General features: G+C 41.7%; 1 protein-coding gene across 2 annotated transcripts in view; it reads left to right on the forward strand.

Annotated features, from left to right (window-relative positions):
* The first annotated feature begins 18,632 nt into the window (after nt 1–18,632).
* The window catches only part of CHN2 (chimerin 2), a 162,103-nt gene continuing 159,088 nt past the window's right edge, over nt 18,633–21,647 (forward strand). Inside the window, exons 1-2 of one of the 2 annotated variants that reach the window (XM_046932420.1) lie at nt 18,633–18,697; nt 18,829–19,017. In XM_046932420.1, the coding sequence (XP_046788376.1) occupies nt 18,969–19,017 (49 nt within the window). In that variant the 5' untranslated portion in view covers nt 18,633–18,697; nt 18,829–18,968. Of the gene's footprint in view, nt 19,018–21,647 lie in introns of both variants that reach the window. The other variant, XM_425997.8, reaches the window with a different exon arrangement.

Consider the following 21,647-nt stretch of genomic DNA (forward strand, 5'->3'; position numbering starts at 1 on the left):
AGCTACACATTTGGAGGACTGGCCAAAACCACAGCAGCACACTGAGGAGAGAATGAGTGAACCAAAGCAGCAATTAGGGCAGTACCTTGTCAGATCAATGCAAACTCAAGAGCTACTAGGATAATCCATGAGTCAACAGACTGGGGAATGGTTTTATTAAGCAGTGTGCTCACTCTTTGTTCAATCCTTTGCAGAAACAAGAGCCCTGCCACCAAGTAATATTGTGAATTTAAGGTTTATTCTGAAGGAAAAAGCCTGTAGCACAGTGCATCTGGATTCCAATCCTAATTCTGAATTCAAATGTGGGATAAAAATTCCTTGTATCAGTAGACCCAAGAGGCACAGGACTCACAGAATCATAGATTCATTTAGGTTGGGAAAAGATAGAGCATCTCTCTTCCTGACAGCTACTTCATACATCTTGAATCTAGATCTGGAACCAGGGGAAGCCAAGGATTTATTTCTATTCACCGAGATTTTGAGAGACACGCCTCATCAGAAATATCCACGATGCAGCAAGATGCTTTTCCTCAAATTGTTAACTTTTTATGGAGTGTCTGGTGCAAAATCAGAAAAACAAATGGAATTTACCTCAAAATTGGAGCTTTTGGTTCAGTCTGCCTAAATACAATCTTACTGACATAAGTAAAATATGTGTCTAAGATGGCAGCTAGATATTTTGACAGCATGGTGTTTGTGTGCTGCTTGGTAAGCTCTGTTGTAGCCATCTGGTAAGCACATTAATTCCTCCAGAAAAGGAAGAGAGTGACAAAAGTAGCACAGCTTTGCTCAGTTTGCAGGAAGGCCTTACACCCACTGCGAGGTCACAGCTCCCTGCCTTCAGAGCAGCGCTCGGCAGCAAATTCCTTGGCTTCAGAGTGCCAGCCACAGCCCTTGCACCAGCAGGGACCACGTGCCTTCCTCTCTCAGCAGCTGACACACGTTTCTGGGAAGCACAAACACAAGAAAAATAACCCCGATCAGATTGCCTGTGGGACGTGCAGTTGAGCCTCTTGGAAGTGCTATTGCAACACTCTGGTATGTGTCAGTCTGGTACCATCACAGTTTCCACAGCATTGCAGGAGCAAGTCACAGGAAGTCGTGTTGAAGGAGTAACAGCATGCGGAGGGCACAAAAACATCTGAAACATGGACCAGGAGGAGAAACCAACCAAAATAAAAGCTGGCAGGCTGAATTCAGCAGGGTGGAAGATCTGCTTTCAGAGAACAGGCAGGAAAGGTGTGAGGGAACATGACTTCCGTTCACAATTGTTGGTTACTCCACCTTGGCACGGAAAGAAAGCACGTAGATCTTATGCTCTTTGAGGTCACCGGAACAAAGAATTTCCTTTAATTTTCAACACAGTTACTAAGTCAAATTCTGGTACTCCTTCCACAGGTGCTGATAGATGAGCTTTCCCAATGCCAGCTGTGGGATGTTCACAGAAGAGTGCAACAATATGGCTGGGGACAACACACTCTCCACCTCTTTTTTTAGCAATGAGTATTTATTTCCTCCCTTGCTAGCCTCTTTTGAGGTGTTGCTTGAAGCAGAAGGGTCATCTCCATCTCTCCATTCTCTTCCACGCAGTTAAGACACTTCCAGTCTGAAATTGCTCATTGGGTCAAGCAGGCTCAGGTGTAAAGGAAGATGCACCACACTGTGCTTCATCATCACTCCCAGCTAAGGCAATTTTTGTTTTCAGCAGTGTCCCTTTAATTCACCAGACCTTTCACCCCAATTCAGCAAAAGCAGCCACTTTCTTTGGCAAAGTTGCTTCAAGATGACTGAACAATTACTATTCACGTTTCCACACCCAGCAGTAGCAGATGAGAATTGCAGAAGGATCTTTCAACTGACTTTCAGAAAAATGTATGGATGTTCCCTACAGCCATAAAGTGAAGTGTAAATGCTCCAAAGATTTTGTGGGCAGCAAGCTACAGTTTAGGAAAAGGATAAAATTACTCTAGCAATTTTCAGACGAGTGAAAAACAAAATACATATTAAGGTAGCAGGTTAAAGGGCCATCATCATCTGCCTGAAGTGACTACATGAGCCTTGGTATTCCCAAGGCTTTATGCTTAAGGAGAATTGTTTCCATTGTTTTTTAATGCTGCTGTATGGAAAGGATGAGAAGACAGCCTTGCAGTGAGTGACATGCCTCATAAGCAATTCTGTGAAGGTGAAAAATATAAAAATTTGGCATCCAAGGCTGTGCTAACTTTACAGTATACCTCAAGGCCAAGCCAAAGCACTTCTTTATTTATGTTGAAGTAGTTTCTCAGGAAATAACTAAAAACAGAGGTCTCACAAGAAGCTTGTCTAAGGAAGTTCAGATTTTCTTTGTCTTTCATCTGCAAATAATAAACTCACAGAAAAGACCTCAGTTTTCCATGTGAATGATAGACTGTTAACTTTTAAAATGAAATTTCAGTTCAGAGAGAATTTGGGACAGTGAAAAATGGATAAGCATGTTCTCCTGCCATCAATTCACAGCTCTTGCATCAGTGCTATTCCATTTACTTCTACTCTCAGACCTAAATAATACAGAAAATCCAGCTTACAGGAACTAAATTTGTACGTAGTTAAATCCACAGCCATGGACTTGCACTCAATAAGCAATTTATTTCCTTTTGGAAAAAGCAGAATATGAAGTTTCATCATATATGTTTGTTCCTGCAAATGAACTACCAGAATTAATGAAGGAGTTTGGGGTAAAGACGTGACTGTAAGGCAGCAGTGACGCACTGCTTACAGCTGCACTGCAGCTTACATAAGTTGTGTTTTGAGTCTGTAGAATAATTTAGTCATAACATAAAATAGTCAAAATAATGTTTATTTAAATCCATCTGCAGAAATAATTTGTAACCATATGCAAACACAGTCATAATAACAACCCATATTTTAATTTACTGAAAATGCATTTTGCACATTTTAGTGAATACTAAAAGCATCAAGAAGTTCAATGCATGTACACTTGATCTGAAAACTTTCCTCTAATATTGACAGGTCTTAATGTAGAAGGAATTTTTTTTTCTATGGAATGAGCTAGAAAATTGTATAGCACCACTGATACTAATTAATACATTCAGACAGTGGAAACCTCATGTTTCTACAATAATCAGAAGGGCAGTATTATCTCTGAACATGTTTCAACTGCCCTTATGGTAATTTGGCATTTTTTAAGGAGAAGTTTCAACACCTGGTTGTAAAGCCAAGCATACCTGGTGAACGGAGGAGGAGTACAGATAACCTTAGTTCACAAAAAGATGCTCATCTTCGCCTGCATAACGTACTTGGCCCACACGCCTCACCTTTGACCAGCTTTAGTCTGAGGTATTCCATATTACTCCCATGAATATCAACTGCAGGGAGTTGAGGCTTGCAAATATTATTAGCCATAACAAAGTTAAGAAAACGATCTTTCAGCACAAGACTTCAGCATCATTTACTCTTCTGTTTTATCTAACAGCTCTCAGTGATTTCAGGAAAGGCTGAAATAAATAAATATCTGTTAGTGGCCACTATCAATATGCAGGTGGCCAATTGATCTTCTCAAATGAGTAAATCAGAGCAGCCAAAAAATCATTTGTAAATACAGCCTTTTAGCTTTGTGTCCTCAGTATAAACCTGAAAGACTTTAGCAGTGAAATTATAGTATATATTTGCAGCAAAATCTTCTGGCTCGTTTTGAATGGAAAGTCTCAGTAACAAAATAATTCACTCCTCAAGGACAACTGATGATATCACCTTTTTACCTGATAATCTGTTTGAAAAGATTCCCCATTTACAGGATCAGACAACTCTACAGTTGCTTGCAGGAGCTGAGCTACGGGTGGAGATGTTTATCAGCAGTTTTCCAAAAATATCTGATAGGACAGTGACAGTTCCAAACAAAATAGATAAGCAATGACTAAGTCAGATACTTGGCAGATACCAATACAGGTGTTCATTCCTAGAGCACAGAACAGGCTGGCAGAATGGTTTCAACTTCTGTAGAAAACTCTCATTCTCTAGCCAGGCCTTGTACCCACTTTCTCTTAAGCTAAGAAGGCATTCTGAACAGTGAACACTCTTTAACAGGAAAAGCCTTATCAATGAGTTGTTTATTTTAAAAGCTTTGATTTTCTACAAATTCCAGGATTTCTTTTTTTCCTGAAAAGGATCTCAAGATAGGGACATTAACAGGGAGATAGCATGCTAGCACCAGCTTAATCAGTGTGTTGTCTTGTAGACTTGCTCCTACATGTTTCTGTGCTACACTCATTTTGCAGGCTGTTTTTGTCACGAGAGACAATGCTCTCCCCTTCAGTCTGTAATAGATAACATTCTGAGATTTATTTGCAAAGGTAATTACAGCACAACTTTGCTTGGAAGCATTCACTTGGCTTCTATTTTGCTTTGAATGCTAAAAATGTAAGAAACATTTTCTCTAAAGGAAAACCAGATTCATTAATTCATTCTCTCACTTTGGATGGTAGGAATAAAAGTGACAGGGAGCCAGTACCAAAACAACAATGTGGGCGGAACGAAAGTGAGAAAGGAATTGCCTTCTCTCACCACACATATCTAGACAAGAGAACCCCTTAGAAAGTCCTTGACAATGTCTGCATTGCAATGGCATTGAGCTGGCCAAGACTACTTCCTCAAGTCTGATGATCTCAGCCACTGTAGGATCCCATTCCACTGTATGGAATAGAAATCCTTAAATATACAGATTTAAATAAGATTATTCTCAAGCATGAAAAAGGCTCAAAGAAGGGAAATAAGATTTCACAGAACAGATCTTGCCTCTGTGACACTGAAATCATCACAAGGCAATTGCCTGAAACAAGATGCATGATTAGTAAAAAGTACAGAATGGCCTGGTTAAACAAATCCCTTACTCTAATCTCTGAAAACCAAATGGACAAAAATCAACAAAGCAAATCTAAGCTCTCTGGACTAGAAAAGCTGGAGTTTAATAAGGTGAAAGATTTAGAGGAACATCCAATTTGTGGAAGTTCCATCTGGGACTCATTTCCCAATGGGATTCAGCTCCAGCAGAGCAGAATTGGCACCTCATTCTAAAAAGATGCCTATTACCTGGTCAAATGAATGGCTCTTTAAGGTCTTCTGACAGTAGTGATAAAATCTTGGTTGGCTGTAAGGGGATCGACATCACTAAGGCATCTAGGTGCCTAAATGTAGGTGTTCTTATACTGTGGTTCCCACCTTCTATGGGATGACTTAAATAATATGTAGCAAGCCCCTTAGTCATATTCTCACAAACAAGAGTTTCCAAGAACCCAGGTCTGTTAAACTTCACTTAAGTCTGAAAGACTTAACTAAATCAAAGAAGCAAAAGCCAAACCAAGAAGCAAAACAAAACAAACAAGCAACAACAACAAAACAGTTTTTCCTACCTGCTTATCCACAAACTATGGTTTTGACTTTTCAACATGTATTCACAGAAAATATTGCAATTAGAAAAAAAAATGAAATCAGATCTGAAACATAAGTACAGCTAGGCATGAAATAGATTGTGTCTTGTTTCAAGACTGTAAAGAAATTCTGAATCAAACAGAATAGAACAAAAAAAAATAATACTACAACTTGTGATAGCTAACTGTAGGTTTGAAAAAATCGAAGTTTAAATAGTTTATGAATTGCAGTGAAAAACTACTTTTCATGCTAATAAGACTAAAATAAACTAAAAAGATGCTGATTCTGGATTTTGGTAAATTATTTTATTGCTGTGATACCAGTTCTTCTCCAATCATTTGATTATCAACTTTTCTCTGAAAATGCTGACTTGTTAGTGGGTCAGGTGACTTCACTGACTCCTATTTCTTGACTCTATCTATTACACAGGTACAAGTTTTTCTGTTTTCTTCATTTTTATTAGCTGTAGGTTAAAAATGAATTCACTCCAATTTTACCCCAAAAGACCTCTATCAAAGTGTTTTCCAAGAGCATATCTAAAACTTTTCTAATATTTTAGTATCCCCCCAGTTTCTCATGTTGTAGGCATTCACTCATCTTGAACAACTCCCTGAACAGGTAAGCAGATGTTATGAACACACTATTCTTCTTCCATTTGCAATGGCAGCTGCATCTCCAGTTGTGTCCCGGGAAGCTATAATGCTTAGTCATTCTCTGCTACTGTGTGATCCACAGGGAGCGCAGTTTCTAAGTAGCCCAATTTGTTTGATGTCACCATCCTTCAGGGAACTGCACTTACTGAATGTTAATGTTCAGCATTCCATATTCTAAAAATGTCAAAAGGTCCACAGAATAATCTCTGATGCTATTTCTTTGATGCAATGTCAATGATAAATATTAATAGGTCTGTTGTAAGTATAAGTATTTGTCCTACAAAAAAACATTTCAAAGAGTATAAAATTCATCTCAGCACTCTGCATATACCAAATCATGCACGGCAATGATTCCTTATATAATGATGGTATTAAAGTGCAGCACAGAGTCTTGTCAGTGAAAATTTACTTCATACTTTTTTACTTATAGGCAACAGAGGAAAATGAGTTAAGACAGTTCTGATACAGACTGTGACAGAAGCATTCATCTTCCAATGCTTGTAAATACGAAAAAAAGGAAATAAGAACTGACTGAGAAAAAATTGGCTGGATTAGTATGAAGCAACTGCTACTCAGATCTAGTCTCTATAATGCACTTGGCAAAAAGGTTTTCCCTCCAGCCTAAGGATGAAATCAATAGTCATAAAAACACACAAAAAAATGATGTTCAGCCATCTATTCAAGCTATGACTGAAGCTTTTGACAACTAGTTTCAGATTCTAGAAGTAGAGTAAGGTCTTTTAATAAGAGACAAAATAATTTAAGAGTCATTTAGTGGCTAATGTTCTCTACTTTCAAAGCTATGGGAACAACAGTATGTGAGCTAATTTTAACATGTGGAAAGAACATTTAATTTTATCAGAAGGAAACAATGAAGAATCTAATTTATTCTCCACATGTGTGCATAACCCCCATTGATATTAATAAGAATTAAGCAGCCTATGGAGAAGAAAATAGGCCCCCCAGAAGTGACAAAATGTTTTAAGAAAATTATCTGCAGCTTCCTAATGACCACAGAAATTATTTCTACTATACCAGTGGAGGGAGAAAAGTGCTTCATATCCAGTCAGTTCTGAAAGGTTTTTGGCTTTCCCAAGGCTATATGATTGAGAGCAGCACTATGTAAATACACACACACAGATGTGTATATGGGTGGTTTCTCACATGTTCATACAAACATATCCTTCTCAGTCATTGTCTCTTTCCCACCAGCCTGGTCTATGGCATGGAATGACTGAAATTCTGCTGCTCTTCCCACTCGCTGTTCCCAATTAGGGATGAAAGAAGATACATTTCACATAACTCATATGTGTTTTTTGAATTTGAGTGCTTAACATGCTGTCAGGGGTAACTGATAGGGCCACGGATGGCTGGTGAGCAAATTTATTTGCCTTGTGCCATAATTTGCCCTGTGTCTTAATTCATAGAATCATAGAATCACCAAGATTGGAAAAAATCTCCAAGATCATCTAGTTCAATCATCCACCTACCACCAAAATTTCCTCACTAAACCATGTCCCTCAGTACCACACCTAAATGTTTCTTGAACACTTCCAGTTCTTACTCAAACATCACCCTGAACAGCCTGTTTCAGTGCCTGACCACTCTTTCAGAGAAGGCATTTTTCCTGATATCCAACTTAAACCTCCCCTCATGCAACCTGAAGCTATTCCCTCTTGTCCTATCACTAGTTAGGCATGAGAAGAGGCTGATCCCCATTTTGCCACAACCTCCTTTCAGGTAGTTGTAGAGGGCAATAAGGTCTCTCCTGAGCACCCTCTTCTCCAGACTGAACAATCCCAGTTCCTTCAGCTGCTCCCCATTAGACTTGTGCTCCAGACCCTTCACAGCCTTCTCTGGACATTCTCTGGAGCTTCCATATCTTTCTTGTAGTGAGGGGCCCAAAACTGAACACAGTACTTGAGGTGTGGCCTCACCAGAGCTGAATACAGAGGGACAATCAACTCCCTTGTCCTGCTGGCAGTGCTATTTCTGATACACACCAGGATGCCATTGGCCTTCTTGGCCACCTGGGCACACTGCTGGCTCATGTTCAGCTGAGCATCAACCAACACCCCCCAGGTCTGTTTCTTCCACACAGTCTTTCAGCTGCTCTGCCCCAAGCCTGTAGTGTTGCCTGGGGTTGTTTTGGCCAAAGTGCCGCACCCAGCGCTTGGTCTTGCTGAACTTTATCCCACTAGCTTCAGCCCAGCAATCCAGTCTGTCCAGATCCATCTGAAGGGATTTCCTACTCTCAGGCATGCTGACACTTCCTTCTAACTTGGTGTCATCTGTAAGCCTACTGAGGGTGCACTCAATCCCCTTGCCCAGGTCATCAATAAAGATATTAAACAGGACACGCCCCAATACCGACCCCTGGGGAACACCACTCATGACTGGTTGCCAGCTGGATTTAACTCTACTCAACACCACTCTCTGGTCCCGGCACTCCAGACAGTTCTTTACCCAGCAAAGAGTATACCTATCCAAGCCATTGGCTGCCACCTTCTCCAGGAGAATACTGTGGGAGACAACGTCAAAGGATTTGCTGTCATCTAGGTAGCCTACATCAACAGTCTTTCCTTCATCCACCAGGTGGGTCACTCAATCATAGAAGGAGATCAGATTGGTCAGGCAGGACCTGCTTTTCATGAAACCATGTTGGCTGAGCCTGATCCCCCATTTGTGACACACATGCCATGTGATCACACTCAAGATGATCTGTTTCATAACGTTCCCTGGCACCGAGGTCAGGCTGACAGGCCTGTATTTCCCTGGATTGTTCTTACAACCCTTCTTGTAGATTGGAGTCATATTGGCAAGTCTCCAATCTTCTGGAACCTCTCTGGTTGACCAGGAACACTGGTGGAAAGTGGATTGGAAATCACCTCCACCAGCTCCCTCAGCACTGTTGGGTGGATACCATCTGGCCTCGTGGATTTGTGACAGTCCAAGTGGAATAGAAGGTCTCTAACTGCTTCCACCTGTATCACAGGGGGTTTATTCTACTCTCCATCCTAGGCTTCCAGGTCAGAGGGTAGAGTACCCTGAGGATAATTGGTCTGATTTTAAAGACAGACATGAAGAAAGCATTGAGAACATGAGCCTTTTCTTTATCTGCAGTGGTCACATTCCCCACCATACCCAGTAAAAAATGGAGATTCTCCTCAGGTCCCCTCTTACTGTTAATATATTAGTAAAAACAGTGGCCAGGTTGAGTTCAAGCTTGGTTTTTGCCTTTCTAATTTTCTCTCTGTGTATTCTAACAACTTCTTTGTACTCTTCCCAAGATGGCCATCTCTTCTTCCACAGGAGGTAGACTTTTTTTCTCCTGGAGTCTCAGGCAAAGTTCCCTGTTCATCCACACCAGTCTTCCTCTCCGCCAGCTCATCTAACAAAACAGGAGGACAGCCTGCTCCTGCACCTCTAAGACTTCCTTCTTGAGGAGCGTCCAGCCTTCCTGGACCCCTTTGCCCTTCAGGATTGATTAATTCTACTGAGTATTCTTGCCTTGGAGGGTCAATCTTGCCAGTCATCATAGAATTTCCTCAGCTGCCCAGTAGCACTACTATAAATGGATGTGCTTTGACTTTAACTTTCACATTTGTACTAGAAATTTCTATTTTCTGGATGAGCTTTGATATAAGACATCAATTGTGAGCAGGTCCTTCCATTCAATTCTTTGTTCTTCCGTGGCATTTCTATCTGAAGAATTATAGAATCACAGTATCATAGAATGTCATGGGTTGGAAAGGATCTTCAAGCCTAAATAGTTCCAGCCCCCCTGCAGTGAGCAAGGTTGCCAACCACTTGATCAGGCAGCCCAGGGCTCTGCCCAACCTGGTCTCCAATGCATCCGCAGCTTCTCTAGGCAACTTCTTCCAGTGCCTCACCACACTCTCCATAAAAAAAAAATTCCTCCTAATATCTTATCTAAATCTCCCTTCTTTTATTTTAGTTCCCCTTATCCTATCACTATCAACTGTGGAAAAAGTCGGTCTGCCTCCTGATTATAAGCTCCTTTTAAGTACTTGAAGGATGCAATGAGGTCTCCCCAGAGCCTTCTGTTCTCCAGGCTGAACAAGCCCAGCTCAGTCAGCCTGTCTTCATAGGGGAGGTGCTCCAGCCCTCTGACCACTTTATGGCCCTCCTCTGGACCCTCTCCGACAGTTCTCTGTCTCTCTTGTATTAGGGCCTCAAACCTGGACACACTACTTCAGATGGAGCCTCATGAAGGCAGAGTAGAGAGGGACAATCACCTCTCTCTCTCTGCCTTCCTGCTGGCCACCCCTCTACTGATGGAGGCCAAGATACCATTTCCTTCCCAAGCTGCAAGAGCACACTGCTGGCTCATGTTAAGTTTTTCCTCCAGCAGATCCTCCTCTGCAGGGATACTCTCGAGGATCCCACCTCTAATTCTTGGTGTCTCTATAGCTCTGTACTTTTTAGTGTCTGCATACTTGATAATTATAACTCAGATATGAATGCAAGACAAAGCTTGCCTTTTCTTCTTGGGAATTTAGACAGCATCTAGTTGTAAAGTGCACAGTTCTGTCATTAACTTTTTGTTAGAACTCCATCATATAATTGCTTATATGATTGCTTTACCTTTCTGACTGGATGTTTAGAAGTACGGAAAAGGATCTCAGGCAGAAGACAGATGCCTGGAAAAGAAGTAAAAAACTAAATAAGCAAGATGCTTCATGATGCCATCGTGTCTTAGAATTAAGTTCAACTTTGGGTTTCCTCAGAATCATGAATCAATAGCTAATAAACATAGAACTTCTTTTCTTTTGGCCTTTCTCTTACAAAACCACTAGAGCTCAAAATCCCATTTTTAATCTTCTTTGTGTGTGAGAGATTATATAAGTAGATTTGTTGGTAAACATACTTCCTTGACAGCTGTCTCTGGTGGAATGGTACTAAGCAAGTGTCTGGGTTTTTTTATCACTCACAAGGATGTATTTTCATTTATAAATACAACAAATCTCTGCTCTCCAAGAATAGGAATGTTTTTCTTTCCTAGTTTATTTTCTCCTCCCATTGCTACATAAAAATATATATTGACGTTGCCTTTTGGCATTGCAATTTTTACTGCAGTGCATTAGAGTTTCCAAAGCACTTCACTTTTTATGATATGTGGTAGCTTAAAGGAAAAAGCAGTATCCAGCTGAGAAATGAATGGTGAAACACTGGCCTCTTTGAAGTCAGTGAGAAAAACTGTTACTGCCTTCAACCGAGGCAAGGTTTCATTCCAAGCATTAAGGGACAAAGGTGGAGCCATATATTGATTTTATCTCTTAGGTAAAACTGTAGAGAAGAGAAATGCCTTTGTCTGGAAACTAGGATGCTTAATATCAGTAAGCCTTTAGGAAATTGCATTATATAGTTGAATGGTATGTTGGTTCAATGAAAAATCCAAAATCCCTACATTTGACCTCTGATTCTATAAACAAAACAAAACAAACAAACAAACAAACAAAAGAGAGCCTAGCAACTGCAAAACCAAACTGTGTAAGATTCTATTTATGTACATAATGCAGAACATTGAAATCTGAGCAGATTTAAGAGTGAAACAACCAAGCTTGTGGCTACCTCAGCTTGGATTAATAAATTGCAAAGTAAGTACGCAAATCTACACTTAGGCAGAATTGTAATAAAGAGACAGAAAACATCTATTAAATCAAAGACAAGTTAATATGGGATACATTCTCTAGTAGCTGGACCTCTATCATTTAAAATATTTTTAGCTAATTAAGATAATTTTGTACCACAGTTAAACAGGAGAAACAGTGAGATAAATAATTCATGAACATCTGAAGTAAATAATTTCTAAACAGATATTTTGACTAATTTACTTTCTACAAATAAGTGATCAAAGCTTTGTTTTTACAAGAGTCTGATGAATGCAGTTTTTGGTTCTGCAGCTGAAATAAAATTTATTTTGGACAGCTGCCCATTTAGCTTCTACAGGCTCATAACCCAATGCATTTAGATAACAAATCATACAGCTCCACTGCTATTCATGAATTTTGAGTATCATAATATATTTTTGGACTGAACTGTTGTCAAAGAAATGCACTAGTCAAAATTTGCCAGTATAAAGAAATGCAGAAAGAATGCTGGAAACTTCTAATTAATTAATTTAACCCTTGTAGATTTGCATACAATTCACACATAAAGGAAAAATGACAGAACAGTTAAATCAGCTTTGCTCTGAGCCCCGTTCTTTCTTCCATCTTAATGAAAGAATAAAGCTGGGGCTTTGATATCACTACATTGTCATGGTAATTGTGAAGCTGTGAATTCAACATGATGACTTTACTGTAGGTTCAAGAAAGAAGAAATTTTCAACGATGAGAAAAAGAATTTATTTGTCAGTCTAGATGAAAGGCCAAAGATTAATAAAAGCCGTGCATTGCACACCTATTTTAAAGTATGATTTACTTGAAACAATTCCTTAAGAAAATCTCAGTTAGCAGCAGTATACTCATATTTAGTGTTGAGTTGGTTAGCATGTAGTAACGAGGTTCAGAATATTCAGAACAGTCAGCTGAGTGTCGTTATGGTCTTCAATATCATTTCTGTTCTTCTTTTTCCACCTTTCCACCTACATCAAATTCTGTTGCAGTGATAAGGTTTCCAGTAATCACAGAAAACAGGTTGAGAATAACTCATATGTAGACCTTCACTTATGGCCTTCACAGTAAAATGCAATCTGTTCTGTTCAAAGAGAAACATGAAGAAAGCTGCAAAAACATGAAGAAAATTCCTCTTTCCCCATATATGTGGTACTTGTCCAATACAAAAGTCTTCATTGGATGAGCCCAAAAATATGAATGCCTATGGTTCAGTAAAAAAAATCAATCTGAGATCTGACTGATTTTTAAGTATAATTTCTGTAACATATGTTACTTTTTAAAATTGCATGAAATATATTTTAAAAATTATGTATCTACTTAAATATTTAGTAGCCATGGGTTCAATTGCCGGAAGAATTTAAACACAACGCCGTCATGTTCCAAAATACAATTAACTGATCACTCAGTAAAGAAGAATTATATTGCAACTAGTTTGGACTTTTAAATTCTGTTCTCTAAGACAAAGAATATGAAAGTTGCTGCTTATTATTAAGAAAGGAAAAGCCCACTGAAGTTAAATCTCACCAGAATTCTTTTCTGTATATTCTTTTTCCCCCAGTCAGGTCTAAAAGCAGTTATGTAGTTGATTCTAGTAATTTCAAAATCTTTATCAGCCTCCACTTACAGATTAGATCTCGGCAGGAAAAAAAAACAAAACCAAAAACTTTGAAAACAACATAATAAGGAAACTCTCTGCCCCAGTGAGCTTCCAGTCTGAGATTTAATTAAAATAGGATGTACGAGACAGGAAGAAAGATGAAAGGACAAATAGGATGAACATTCATAAATTAGTCATAGCAGCAGGTTTAGCTCTCACAAGTGACAATCAGCCTATTTGCTACGTTTTTCAGCAGAGCTAACAAACTTCAATAGATGTCTCGAGTTTGTTCATTCGTTGAAGGTGCAGAGCTAAAAACTGTACCAGATTTCAGAGGTCTCAAACCTTCCTCTTTGGAGTATTGAGGAAAAAAGTGAGAAATCACAGAGTCTTGAACTACACCACCACCTGCTGTTGCAGCCATCATGACTCACATAATTTATTCATACCAAAACGCAGTGTGCATCTGCTATTTACTGATATTTTGGTTTATGTTTCTTATTATGGCTCCTGCTTATATTGAGTAAGATTTCTAAGTTCTGTGGAAAGTATACAGATTATATATTGCTTATAAAGGTCTTTCCCTTTCATAACATCAAAGAATGAACAATGCATTTCCTTCCATTTCAGCTAGGCAATATAAACATCAAAAGAAGGATTAGCATTTTAGATCTTTAACAATACTAAATCTTTGTGTCAAATGTCTTGCTGTCTTGTGCAGAACGCTTATATTTCTATATACCTATTACACAATCCAAGCCAGACATATTTACTTTCCTCTGATTTACATAATTAATTAAAAGCCAACATCTCTTGCCAACCCATCTACGCTCACACTGAAATAATAAATGCCAGTTTTCATCTTGAAACAAAATCACTAACCAGATTTTGAACTCTTGTCACATTGCAAAAGTGCTTCAAGCCAAGTAAATCATTGCTGCTCCCTGATAATAAACCAGCCATTGGATGCACTGCATTATGCAAGATGCACATAAACATAAGCCGAGATGCCACAACTGTAAAGCTGGAAGAGCTGTAAGGAAGGTACTGTAGTGGTCTATAGAGACTTGTCTGCCAGGAGTAAATGTGAATCTCGTGTGTTAGTGTTGGATGGGAAGGAATCATGGCTAAAGAGACCCAAGGTGCACCGATTCCAGGCCAGATTCTGTCAGGAGAACACTGAGGGAAACATCAACAGGTGGAAGACTGTGATATAAATGCTTGCTACAGATAAATGTCTTTCAGAATAAGCAAGCAAGGCTAATGCAGGAACCCTACCAGGAGGAAGTATGACAGTCAGTAATACAAGAAAGATAAAGAAATAACCTAATCCACTGACAGTCTGAAGAAACTTTTTAGATATTCTCATACATTTCTTTGGAAGCAGCAGTAATACTTCGGGGTTCCTGTAATCTTCCAACTATTACGTTGGGTTTCCCATGCTTAATAACTTTTGTAATACAGTGGCTTCTTCCACAGCAAGTTTAATGTCACTTCAAAAGCTGTGGTGCCAGCTGAAGCAAGTAGTCACTTCTTTGGAATTTAGGCAGAGTTTGAGAACCAGTTTGGTAAATCTTTGTTTCCTGACAAACTCCGTAATCTCTTCACTAAAACACATATATAATACAAAGCATACAGACTGGTACTTTTCCTTTGCAAGTCACTGCTAATGTCAAGGGCAGTGTCTGTGCTGACTTTGACCATCTTTCTAAGATCTTGCATAGGGAGAGTTACCCAAAACTTTGGGGAGATGGTACTTCTCTGGAAAGTGAAGATACTGCGGCAGGCAGCATCACTTAGTTCCACCAGGAGCATAAAGCCAGAGATTTACATCACATTTATATGAAGGCTACAGGTGTGGTAAGCCTGAGAATAGCCTACATTTAAGAGAGTATCTGTAAATTTACAATTTACAGTTTATTCTTGTTATCTGAGTTCTTCCACTATGAGCAATGGTTAAAGCCAAGCTCTGCACAAATTAGAACCTGTTCACAGTTTCTACAAAACAGAACTGGGACTTAGCTGCTCTGTCTTCACTTTGCACTTTCGTACATAATAAGGATACTTCTGTCTCTTTCAAACATTATTCCCTTTTGATCTAGTAATTTCCCTCTAATTTCATGGATATTCATGTTCTTTTCTACTACCAAGGAGAAGGCCAATCTGTCTTGACACGTGAAGGTTTTTTTTTAACCTACAACACATTTCACTTACTTTTATTAACTTAGCTTTAAACGTTGCGGAAATTGAAGTTACCTAACCTCATACCTTCCATTATCACAAAGACATCAACATTTGCCTATCCTTCTAAGGTGCTCAAGTTCACGACCAGACATTTCCACACTCAATGATTTTGGACAGAAAATACTTCACCTACAGTAATTGGAACATGTGGAGTAGTCATTCTATGCAGAAATTATTCTCCTGCTTTATTCAGATTTATGGCTGGAAAGATAGTTTAAGATCAATTATGAAAATCTTTTCTCAGAAAAAAAAAAAAAGAAGAAGAAATCTGTACTCTTTTTAAGATTATTTAGCAAATATTTCTGGCCTAATATTTACCATTGTAATTAATCTGGAACATCAAAATTTATTTTGAGGGAATAGATAGTTAAAATGAATGGTTTCTTTCCCTGCAAGGACAGAAGCATTATCTAGAATCAGATTTCTAGTGTAAATGAGCAAAACCAGGAGCATAAATATTCCACTAATATTCTCTAACATTTGCTATTTACTATTGCCAGGAACAGTACACCAATATTTATCATCATAACTTTCACAGAAAGCAAACTCTTCAGGACTGTACATCCAGATGGTAAAAATGGAATGTGGTTTTGAACAAATATTCTGGTAGATTTATTTTTGTAACATTTAGCCAAAACCAAAAACAATATTTTACTGGTTGAGGGGCTTAGTTATCTATTTCGCTACTTTGCTCCAGCTAAGAGGTCAGGTAGCACCTTCTGGTTTTGTTTCTTTTTCTTGGTATTCTCTTTTCCTAAGATTTTGGTTTCAAACAAAATTGGAAGAGATTCAGATTGGATATGATCCAATCATATGGATATCATCCAATCCAATGATCGAGCAACCTGATCTGGCTGCAGGTGTCCCTGTTCATTGCAGAGGAGTTGGACTAGATGGCCTTTAAGGGTCCCTTCCAATTCAAATGATTCTGTGATTCTTTGATTCTATGATTCTGTTTTGTTAACAGCACTATATTTCATGTATTTCATATGACACAGTTTTCTGACTGTTGCAGGAGAGATATGAGGGCAAGATTAGGGAGAGAAAAATGAAGATGTAATGGATTGTAAAGGGACAAATATTAGATAGAAAGGCATAGTTGGAGGAGTAGAAAAAGTAATTATTCAGGAGAAAAGTGACTACATCTAGAAAACATGATGTACTCTGTGAGTGGACAATTTGCTATTACAGTCTCCATATTTCATAGAATCATAGAATTGCTCAGGTTGGAAAAGACCTTAAAGATCATTGAGTCCAACCACAACCTAGCCATACTACCCTAACTCTAACAACCCTCCGCTAAATCATGTCCCTGAGCACCACATCCAAACAGTTTTTAAACACATCCAGGGATGGTGACTCAACCACCTCCCTGGGGAGCCTATTCTAGTGCTTAACAACCCTTTCTGTAAAGAAGTTTTTCCTGATATCCAACCTAAACTTCCCGTGGTGCAACTTGAGGCCATTTCCCCTCATCCTGTCACCTGTCACCAGTGAGAAGAGACCAACCCCCGCTCTCGCTGTAAGCACCTTTCAGATACTGGAAGAGAGAAATAAGGTCTCCCCTCAGCCTCTTCCCCAGTCTGAACAGCTCCAGTTCCATATTATGTATTTACCATATTACATAGCATGCAGTAATATTTTGATACATTCGAGGTATCAGCCCACTTTTATGACCTAATCCAGAAGATAAAAGAACTTGCTGCTCTTTTTTCATTTTGTTCTCAGCACTTAATCTTTAAAAAACACAACACAAAACAGTTGGCCCAAGACCAAAAAGCAGTGACACACCTGTAGTGTTTTTATGAGGGTCAGATAGTAATTTACAGATTAATAAGAGTTAGCTGTGAAGTCGGTTGCAAAGGTTGCTGCTCCTCCAACAGAAAGCAAAGCACCTGGCAAAGCGAGATGCACCGGTCGCCCCGCGAGGCTTCCGCGGGACGCGCGATGGGGTCAGAGCCCCGCGCCGCTGCCCGCCGCAGCTCCGGGGATGGCGGGCAATAGCGCCGCGCCGGCCGCTAGAGGGCGTAGCGACACTTTTTTTTCCCGTGGAGAAGCGGGACCTGGCGGAGGGTGCGGAGAGCCAGGGCTGCGTTTTGGCTCGGGGAGGATGGGAAGTAGATGGGTGCAGGTTACAGATAAGGCACGTAGTTTGCGCGATCTTTTGGAAAGCTGTGTGGATTGGGTGGGTAGGTCTGAGCTCGCAGGAGAAACTTGAATGCGATTCGCCGCTCGTCCCGAAGTAACTGTATTTTATAGCCTCTATGTTACGAAACATGGAAGGCTTTCATAAATCACCATCAAGGCAAATGGGTTACAGCCTTCTTGCAGATCCCATGCCAGGAAGGCTTGCCATGCTGCTCGGCTTTTGACAGTCGCATGACAGTTGACCACCTTCCTGCTGCCTTCTCACCCTCATTTAATAAAATGAGATTGAAGCTTTGGCTGTCCATAAAGTGCTGCGAGGAGCCATATCCAGCAGCCAACAGAGAGGAGCTTTCAGCTGATGCTTTCTTGGCTCTCCCTCTTTCGCAGCTGCCCATTAAGAAGCCGCAGGGCAGCAGCCCAGGCCACGCAGCAAGAGAGAGAGAGCCTGGGAGCAGAACGGTGTAGGCTTCTTTTTTAAGGAAAAAACAAACAAACAAACAAAAAAGCCAGCTGGAGAGAAAAAAAATAAAGTGGGGGGGGGGGGAAGAGGGGAAGGAAAAGATAAAAAGATAAGAAAAGTGAGGGTGAGAGGTGCCAGGTGGAGCAGGGAAACAGCAAGGAACCAGCGGAGGAAAGAGGCAGACAAAGAGCTGATGCAAGCCCTGCTCCAGGTGCGCAGCCCCGCAGCCGGAGACGCGGGGCTGGGGAGCTCAACAGGCTCCGGGCAGCGGCACATGGCAGGAGCCGCGCTCTCCTCCAGCCCGGTGCCGGGAAGGGGCTCGGTGGGGCCGCCGGGGCGGTTCGACCCCCGCCCGCCGCCCCGGGGGCCGGCAGCTCCGCCGCCTCCTTTGTGTGCGCGGGGGGAGCGGTGGCGGTGCCCCCGCCGGGCTGTCAGCGCTGCCCGCCAGGAGGCGGGGAAGGGACGGGAAGGGAAGGGAGGAGGAGAGGGAAGGCGCGGGCAGGGCGGCTCTCCCGTCCTCCGCCGCAAGGTAAGCCCAGCTTCCCCGGCGGAGAGAGGCACCGGGAGCGCCGCGGCCCCCTCCCCGACCCGCCGAGCGGCTTTGCCCAGCCCCGCGGCGCGGCCGGCAGCTCTGCGGTGCCGAAGCTCCGCTCCCCGTAGGCGCAGGAGGAAACCGAGCGCGGGCTGCGGCGGCGGCTGGGCGCTGCGCGGCTCCGGCACTTGGCCATGGGCTGGCAGCAGCCGGACAGCAGCGGGAGCCGACGCGGGGCTCGCAGCTAAAGGGGTGAGAAAGAGGGACCATGGCAGCATCCAGCAACTCCAGTCTGTCCGGCTCGTCGGTTTCCTCCGGTAAGTTTCTCCCGGAATTTCTCCCTTCCCTCCATTTTTAGCGGAGAGCTACCTGTCCGCGGCGCCTCGCCGTCCCGCCTGCTCGGCGCGGTGCCCCCTAAGCCCTATGCCCGGGCTCGGTGCCCCTCCCGAGGTGGTCGGGCTCGCCTTCTCCCCGCACTGCCTTTGTGCGGGGTGGAAGAGCCCCTTGCGGAGCTCCTGCAGCGGGAGCAGCCGCCCCCGGGCGGGCACGGGGCGAGCCCCGCGGCTCCCAACGGTGCCGCGTTAGCAGCCGCTGCTCCCAGCGCGACCCGTGCTCTGGGGCTGCTGTGCAACTGTCCTCCCAACAGGGCTGCGGAGCTGTGGGAAAAGAGAAAAGTTGCGTTCGTGAGCGAGGCAGCCTGAAACTGAAAGCGGTGATACAATTGTGCTGTCGTCTGCTCCTTCTCTCGTTGGGTTATTTTGATACTTCAGTGGTAGTAGACCAACGAAATTGGCAGAGGGTGGTATCCTGGCGCATACCGGGCTGAGGAAGTAAATAGAAGGATGAACAACTTTGGGGTTCAAAGGACTTGTGACTCAGTGTTTTACTGGAGGTGCCAGACCGAGAATTTGTAAGAGCTCTTTTTAAGAACAGCAATATGTGCTGTGAAAAGCCGACGAGCTCCTTTGACTATCAATACAACCACAGAAAAAAGCGTATATATGTAACAGGCAGTGAACGACTATTTCTTTTAAAGATGGTGTATGGCTTACACAACTTACTGCATGTGTCGCTGTTCCAGGATGCGCCACTTACTGCCAGATCCAAAGAAAGAACTGGCTGCTTAAAAGTAGAATTTATTCCAACCCTTTTAATAGAAAACACAAACACTGCAAGCCCTGATTGCCTTAACTAGAAAGCACCTAAAAGAAGTAGCATGAGAAATGGTGTTGTGTTCATGTTCATGATGCAAGAGTTGCAGGACCGGAATGAAAATAAGAGTCAATCCAACACGACAGCCTACCAGTTAAGAATCATGTTCCCATGCACTTCCTTGCTCCTTGGAGTCCTTGCTCCATGAATGCAGGTCTTCCCTACATTCCATTCCAGCCCACGAGAACAGTGCTCAGTGCACACTCCTGTATCATAGAATCATTAAGGTTGGACCACTAAGATCATCTGGTCCAACAGTTGACCCATCACCACCATGAATCTCTTTGGCTGTAGACTCTGGGATCCATCTCCCATGCTGAACCCTTGCAATCGGGGTTCAAATGCCTGAACTGCAGGGAGCAGTGGGAATTCAGACACATCCTTGGTTTTGCATTTGATATGGGTGACTCCAGGTGTCCTCTCCTTCAGTAGGTGACTCCTGTCCCAGACATAACGTCCAGCCTGGGGGCTGAGCTCTGGGCTTTAGGTTCACACTCTTGGAAGTTAGGTTGGTGCTTGCCAGTGCTGTGCTTTGTATGAAGCCCTCTGCTGCAGCCTTCAGCATTCTGTGGTCAAGCTTTTCTGTATTTTTTGCAAGGCCTTGGCCCATACTTGAGGCTGTTAGATGCCACAGTGATAAAACTGATAAATACCCTCAAGTGCTTCATAAAATGACAGAATGCCTTTTACTTTCATACTTTACAACCTTGAAGTGCTTTTTTGTTTTCTGCAGTGTGTTCGGTCTGTTTTTTTCTGTGCACATACTAATCAGAAGTTGAATTTCCTGCAGCATGCTGAAGTTTCCAATATTAGCAAGCGCACCATATCTGAATGTGTACAGCTGTATTTTGGCTGTCTGCGGTTTCAGTTCTCAGAACTCAGCAAGTCTTAGAGCATACTTTTTTACATAATCTAACCAAACAGTCTTGCTTTTAAATTTAATTTGCTAGAGTTTATGTGTATGTTTAATTTAACAGTATGAAGACTTCCAAATGACATAATTATTTCTACTCAGCAGAAAAGGGAAGATTACAGTATCGTGCTACATTTTACTAATAGAAGTAATGTTCGTGGCTGATAGCAAAGCAGCAAGCTACAGGAGTCCATTCCACCACTGACTTGATACTTGGCCTTGTCAAGCTGCATTTCGTGCTGCTGGATCACTTGTCCATCTGTAGAAGCAGCGTCCATCTTGTACACAACTTCTGAAGCCAAATTTAAGCATTGTTCATATAATACCTCCAGGTCTTGCAGTAATCTATGGACAGCTTAGAGTCACCATCACTGGAGATGTTCAGGGGTAGATGTGGCACTGAGGGACATGGTCAGTGAGCATGGTGGGGTTGGGTTGGTGGTTGGACTTGATGATCTTAGTGATCTGTTCCAACCTTGATGGTTTTGTGTTTCCGTGAAGTATCCCATTTGTAAATGAATGTGGGGTTTTTTTTGTTGTTTGTTTGTTTTTCGAAGATGTATTCATTTACAAGCAATCTGAGAAGAAACAGAACTGTTCTTGAGAGTACATAATTCAAATATGTAACCATTGTCAGGGTCTGCTCTGTTTTTGAGGTAATAACAGATGTCCAAAGAGTAGTGTCTGTGATGCCCAAATATGTGGTTAGTTTTGAGCACTATGATGTTATACTTCAGGAGTTTTCTGTAATTTCTTTTGGGAGTTTGTGGTGGTAGTAGCTGGGGGAAGTGCACAAATACACATGGAGCTGGTTGACAGCCA

The sequence above is a fragment of the Gallus gallus genome, chromosome 2, assembly GCF_016699485.2.
Source record: "Gallus gallus isolate bGalGal1 chromosome 2, bGalGal1.mat.broiler.GRCg7b, whole genome shotgun sequence".
In the NCBI taxonomy this organism is placed as follows: domain Eukaryota; kingdom Metazoa; phylum Chordata; class Aves; order Galliformes; family Phasianidae; genus Gallus; species Gallus gallus.